General features: G+C 47.0%; 1 protein-coding gene across 5 annotated transcripts in view; it reads left to right on the top strand.

Moving 5' to 3' along the window:
* The first annotated feature begins 287 nt into the window (after window positions 1-287).
* The window catches only part of P4HA1 (prolyl 4-hydroxylase subunit alpha 1), a 32255-nt gene continuing 25712 nt past the window's right edge, over window positions 288-6830 (top strand). For 3 of the 5 annotated variants that reach the window (XM_086752501.1, XM_086752503.1, XM_086752502.1), the window contains exon 1: window positions 6549-6665. In XM_086752501.1, the coding sequence (XP_086608627.1) occupies window positions 6578-6665 (88 nt within the window). In that variant the 5' untranslated portion in view covers window positions 6549-6577. Of the gene's footprint in view, window positions 371-6548; window positions 6751-6830 lie in introns of those variants that run through there. The other 2 variants (XM_086752500.1, XM_086752504.1) reach the window with 2 other exon arrangements.

Here is a 6830-nt window from a genome sequence, read left to right as displayed (position 1 = left end):
CCACGCGTCTCGCGTGTTTCTTGGCGGGCAGGCGTGGGGACCCGGGGGACCCCTCCCACCCCGAGGGCGCGGGGGGGGCGGGGGGCGGTAGGGGGGGGACCGCGCGCCCACGTGGAGCGGCGGCGCCTGCGCTGTGGAGGCGGCCGCCGCTGTGACCGAGCTCACGTAGCGCGCCGCCCTCCCACACACACCCCCCCCCCCGCCTCGCGCGGGACGGGGAAGGGGGCGTGGCCTGGGCGCCTATAAAAGCCCGCGCGGGGCCGGCCGCGCGCGGTGGGTTACGCCACGGGGGCTCCTCGCGCCGGACCGGTACAGGCGCCATTTCGCCGCCCGCTTCCCCGCTGCACCCCCCGCCGCCCGCTTCGCTCAGGTGAGGCCCGGCCGCCCCCGCTTCTTACCGGGTGGGTGGATGCGTGACGGGGGGGGCGTCGGGGTCCGGACACGACGGCCGCCGCGCCGTGGGCGGGGGTGTGGTTGGGGGTTGGGGGGGCGGATACGTGGCAGCGCTCCGCCGCCGGCCCTTCCCGGGCAGCGGCCGGTGCCCCGGCTCCTCCCGGCCGTTACGTAACGGGAGCCGGCAGCCTCCGGATGGGGGCGGGAGGGCAGGGCCGCGCCGGCAGGGAGGGAGGGGAGGGCAGCGGCGGGCCGCCCGCTTGCCCCCGGGCTGGCGGGATCAACAGTTGCTGCCGCCACGCCCCCCCCCCCCCCCCCGCCTTCCTCATCTTCTTCCCCTTCCCAGTTCCGTGCAGGTATCTCGGTAGGACCCGTTCTGGCCGAAAGGATAAAACGCCAGCGTGGAGCCTGGAGGGTGCTGTTGAATGAAGGGAAAATAAAAATGCCAGATAAGCTGGGTGCTCTCAGAGAAAAGATGCCTCGGGGTTATGGGGAAAAGGTTTGCCCAGCGTCCAGTTTCACACGTTTTTTGTTTTTTTTTTTCTGCTGAATTCAGTCGGAGGAGTTGCAGAGGCTCTCGAGTGCGTAAGCGTTCACCGACTTTGGATAGGGAAAGATTCAGTGCTTCAGGTTTCAGTAAATGGAGAAAGCGATGGGTTGCAAGTAAATAAATGCCAAAGACTGTTCAGCTAAGCATGTGGGCAGGGGTGGAAAGTAAAGGTAATGAGTTCCCGGTTTGTCTGGGAAGCGGAGGCCTGCTCTTGGGGTAAGAGGTGTTCTCTGCACCCCCATTACTACTTCTGCATCCCTGCTGGCTATGCTTGGATGTGTTGAACTGTATTACAAAGCATTAATTTCAACTAGAGCACTCCGCACTGCTTCAGTGCAGACAGAACCAGTCTATGCTGACAGAACCAGTCCTGTTGTGTTTGTTTTTTTAGTTTTGTTTGGTTTTTGGTTTTTTTTTTTTTTAACCTCCTCCTTCTGGGAGTAAAAGTAACAGGAATGTGCTTAAATCTTGCTATACTGAGAGTGCTAGTCCTGCCGTTTAAGCAGTGATTGTGACATAGGTAGGCGTATCTCTTCTAGCTGTAATTCGTTAGGAGTTGAAGAAACAGCACCATTTCGTGAACTGCTGTCCGGTGGCGGTGCTGTGCTAAGCCGTTCCTGATCTGTGCTCTTCACACACCTGATACACCTGATAAATGCAAAATGAGTGTATGACGGAGAAATAGCCACCTCATCTCTCAACAGAAAACAGCTGCTGTGGATTAATTCCCTTTGCTGATTCCCTGTGTTATCTACACACAGCGGGTCGCTGTCTGGCGCAGCTGAGGTGGAGCTGCTGCAGAACCTTCTCTTGAACAGCAGAGTTAATGTTTGCATTTAAAGCTGTGCATCCAGCCACAAGAGAGAGGGGGCTCTCTGACCTGTGGGGATTTAAACATTGTTGCATAAAAAAAGGGGTTTTTAAAATCTTAGCATTTAAAGGTATGGTTTTGAGGCGTGCACATAGATCAGGAAATACCCAGTGCAGTTTGAAAAACATGAAGGATAGGTAATGAGTAACACTGTGGAAGGAGTGAGGATAAATAGAGGTTTATGGGAGGAAAACTCTGCCTCTGTGTTGAGTTTGATAGAGAAAAGGAAACTTTTTAAAATTTTTAAATAAAGTGGTAAAAAACCGTACTTGCTGAAAGACTGTTACGTGATCAGCTGTATCTGTTTAACTGAGCAAAGACTGTAAATACAGTCTGTGCTGAAACAGCATCTTTGCTGTCACTGGTGCTGTGTGTTTCTAGGCAGCGTTCTTGCAATAACTTCAGAACGCCTTGCTGTTCCTCTCCAGAGGAGCAGGCTCCTGCAGAACCACCTGTGGGGCCACAACTTCAGCCTGAAAGACCTCTTATCTGTTACTGGTTTTCAGCTGTTCGTTGTTGGGATTGCCCTGCTTGCTTTATAATCACTCTTAATATCTGAAAACATTCTGTATATCTCTATAGATACTCTGCTAATCCTTGAGCAGAAGGATAAGTAGAAGGATAGCCTCCTGCTTGTTGTGTCTAATAAGATAAGTGCTCCGCTCCACGGCCAGTATTCTTTGTCTTGGCTTAGAAAGTTAAAACACATGGGCTCCGAGAGGGCTGTGTTCAGTCGGACTTACTCTGGAAGAAACCAGGGAAATACTTGTTTGATTCCCTGGGTAGAAATCTGTGTACAAACACCCCTGTTCTGTAGTCAGGCTCGTGAAAGTTGTCTTCGAGTTGGCGATACATAATACTTAGAGCGTGTCACCTACTTGACTCTAAAATTGATGCTCGTCTCCTGTTACATTATTAGATTACTTATATATATAAGATTACTTATATTGCAACTTTGTCATTAAAAAAAAAAAGCCTAAAAAATGCCATGTTCTTTTGTTAGCAGCAGAACTTACTGTACTGGGATACAGTAAGGATTGTGAGAGTGGACCGGTATTTAAATCAAAAGTTGAGGATCTCTGTGATACAGTCTTGACTCCTGGCCTCGCAGCAGGCTTAATTTTGAGTAGGTCACTTATTTCTTACCTAAATAAAGAAGGTGTTTTGGAATTCAGTTAGAGCTCTTCCAGAAAAATTCCATGTTGAAGCGCACCCTCAGTTTCCATTTTCTGTCTTGTTTTCCTGATCCTAATAAACACTTTGGAGCTGGGAATTGGTGGTTAGGAGACTTGTATAATAAGCATCTTCAGTCTTTGGCCACCAATTAGCATGGCTTTGCTCGTTGCGAGGTTGTATCACACTTTAGTTGGTAGTAACTTCATTTTTCCTTCTGTTTGCATAGATTCTAAATGCTTGTCTACTCTCCTGTGACTCTTGCAGGTTGTTTCTAGTTGTAGGGAAGAGCTGAACTCTTTAAAAGTCCTCTCAAAACCCACCTCTAAGTTTCATCATTTGATATGGTATTTGTTATCGTTGCTCTTTCACTTGTGTCTATGTGTTTGTTTGTTCTTTGCTTTTTTTTTCCTCTTCATTTTTTTTTCTGCTCCGCTTAGTTTTACTGTTTCAAAGCCTAGCAAATGTAGTTCTCGGGGAACGGCGGGAACCTCCTATGTTGAAGCTGTCAGCTGGACTCCCACTTCTGTATGTAGGCAGTGGATTCCCTCCTCTCCGAGATGCTCAGCTGCCATCTCTGTGGCTGCCTGAGGGACACGGCTGAGGAGGAGAGTCAGACAGACAGGAATAATGTAGAAAGGATTTTCATCTTGTTTTACTTTGTGTCACTGACAGGAAGAAATTAAGCCTACTTATTTTGCAGCTTATGCATCGAAGAGATTTCCAGCATCTGTCTTAACTGAGCTTTATTTTCTTTGATTTGGGAACCTGTAGCTGATCCTTTTGCAGTAGTTTGGAAAGCCCTCCTGCTACTTAGCAACTGCTGTTAGGGCAGCGAAAGCTTGGCTGGCCGCTGCCTTGGGCTCTGTTTCCAGCTCTGAATTCTGGCTGAGAGGGAAGTAAGCTTGGGTGGCTGAAAGCTATTCCGGGAGTCTGAGTCCTTGCAAATGACAGAAAAGGTGGAGACTGTGAAAGGAAAGAAAAATGAAGTTGGAAGTGACCTCTGCATGTTGTCTAGCTTGACCTCCTGTTTGAAGCTGGGGGAGCCTGGAGCTTAGGTTAGGCTGCATGTGGGCTTGTCCCATTTAGTTTTGAAATTCTTCCAAGAATGGGAAATCCAGTTTCTCTGGGCAACCTCTTCTAATGCCTAACTGCTGTCCCCATGAGAAACTCGCTTTGTACCTACTTAGAATTGCCCTTGTTGCAATTTGTGACCATTACCGCTCACTCATTTTGCTGTGTGCCTGTGAAAAGGCTGTCACCAAGAGCCGTAGGTGGAGAGGAGACATAGTTTTCATCTCCTTTTTGGTGGGTTTTATTTTGTTTTGTTTGTGCTTTAGAAAAGTTTCATATTGATTATTGATAGTAAAAAGTAAACTTTCTGAAGCCTTCCCTGTGTTTTACTGAGTGCAGTAAACAAATAGCTCAATGGAATCTGAGTACTGATAATGTTAGCAAATATTTATCATGTAGTAGAACTGTTTGTGCTTTGTAATTGATTCACAGATGTATTAGCTCAAGTGCTGAATGAGCAGGAGGGACTTGGCTTTCTGCAGAGCAAAATACAAATTAAGCAGTGTTTTTAATAAGAGTATAGGTACACATCGGTTTCCTTGCATGTGTGGGTACAGCTTCTTTTAAGTAAAATTGCCAGCAAGAAAACCTGCTTTCAGGTGTAACCCATTAATTTACAGCATTTACTTGATTGGAGCTGTTCTTTAATGAGACTAACATTTGTCACAGAAGAGGAGGGTACAGTTGTATGGACCTCACTGGGATCCCTGGTTTATACTGGAAAAAGGCTGGCTGGAGCATTGTATGCTTGTTCATTGTGTTTAGGGCTGGAGTTTCACAGATGGATTAAACCTATGCTGCTACCAGAAAACCTTCCTTTGCTGTCTCTGGCTGCCAGTTCCTGCCTCCAAATTGCCCTGACGTGCTGGTGTGGATGTTAGGTGGCCATGTAGTGAACTGCATCAGAACTGAATCAGGGTGAAATGAGCTTTTGGGGGATTTTTTTTTTTTTTTTTTTTTTTATATTAGTTATGTCTGAAATAGTCTGATTTAGCTTGTTGCCTGGCTGCCTGTGGAGGGGATGAGGAAGCGAGGAGGAGGGGAGAATGCTGCTGTGGACAGCCAGGCTGGTGTAGAGCATTGGTGAGGCTGAGGAGGAAAAAGCAGGGCTCCAGGCTTCCTTCTGCAAATTTTTACTTTACTGCTTTCTTTCTGCTGGTGAACGTGTCAGAATGTTTCAGCCTTTCAATTTTGGTCACGCAGATTTCAGATGATTTACAGGAGTTGGAGATTGTGCTGCTTTTCTAGGCTCGTACGAGTTTCCTGTTGTTCCTGTCAGTGCCAGTGAAACTGTGCTTGCCCTGTCCAAGAGGCAGTCCACACAGTCAGTAAATCTAAGCCCAAGTACCGCTCTTTCTGTAGTGGTAGAGGTGGAAAGGAAAGGAGGGAGCTGCTTCCTGACCCTTCAGGTGCAATACGAGAGGAGATCCTGCCGGCACACGAGTCAAGGGCGTGTTTCTTGTAAATACCTCCGTTTATGGGTGGGATGATATGCTTTCCTGATTCTGTTTTACACCTTTCTTGTGTGAATGGCCCACCTGGTTTTAAGTTTTTTAATACCAGTACTGCAAACTCAATCAAAAGCGTGTTGCTTTCTTCCCAAAGTAGGCTGAATCACTTTGTAGCTGGACTTGCTTTGATGTTGCTTTTTTCTTCATTAGTTGTCTTGCTGTTGAATGAGTTCTAAAACAGCTTCTCTTAGTGCATGCAGTTTCTTTAATTTTTCTGAGCAGATATAACAAATGAGAGTTTAAGATTTCGTGTTTGGAGAAAAGTAAATCGTGTGAATTTCAAGACAGCATAATGACTTTTAAAGTATGCAGTAGCGAGGAAATTCTAGTCTCTTAAAAGCCTTCAGGATCTTGAAAGGCTGAGAGCTTGGCAGCTGTTTGTGGGAGAAAGCGCTGCCTGTGAGCCTGCTACAGACTAATCCAGGGACTAACTATGAACAAGCAGACAGAGGAGCCTTTTGTATCAGGTCTGGGGACTGGCTTCACGATGGTGGCAGCTGATGAGCAGGAGCGTGCAAGTAACGTACTCTGTCGACTGGTTGTGTAGGGTTTTCATTTAGACCTGTTCCACTGGTGTCTTTCTGACTGATCAAATTTTTTTTTTTCCTTTGGGTAGATGAACGTGATAATATGTATTTTAAATTTTAACTTGGTATTATGGTTTTGTTGAGTGTTTGGTCTTGGGTTCTTGGTTGCTTGTGAAGCAGCTCTATCTGTAGTGTATCATAGATGTCAAAAAGATGAAGAGCACTTGCAAAGACCCTGTCTCCCAGCTATTGTTTCTTCTCTTGCCACACAAGACAAAAGTGTAATAATGTCTGCAGAGGGGCATCAGTCCTCTGTGAGAGCTGCCCAAGCTTATCGAGATTCTGCTACCTCAGGAGCTAGTGGCAGCTCCAAGAGCTGTCTCTTTTGAAGGTAGATTCAAGTCTGTGGTGAACAGGGATGCTTTACCTACTTCATCGTTCTTTTGTAGGTACGTGGTGAGGTCACAGCTGTTGAAAGATGGCATTCAACGAGATTTGGTATACTGTAGCCCTTGGACTTCTGCTGCCTTTTTCTTACGCCCATACGGACTTCTTCACTTCCATTGGTGAGACATGCTGTGGTGTATATGCTGCATAGCAGAAAGAATTTCTGATGGCTCTCAAGACTGATTTTGCACTGCTGTGTTAATGGTGTGTGCAAGGCTTTAATCGGTACAGAACTAAATCGACTTACTAGTTCTTACGACCTTACTGACTTCTTTATTTTGGGA

This window comes from Chlamydotis macqueenii, chromosome 7, assembly GCF_036417535.1.
Source record: "Chlamydotis macqueenii isolate bChlMac1 chromosome 7, bChlMac1.mat, whole genome shotgun sequence".
Taxonomy (NCBI): Eukaryota; Metazoa; Chordata; class Aves; order Otidiformes; family Otididae; genus Chlamydotis; species Chlamydotis macqueenii.
This window is presented reverse-complemented; position numbering and strand designations above follow the sequence as displayed.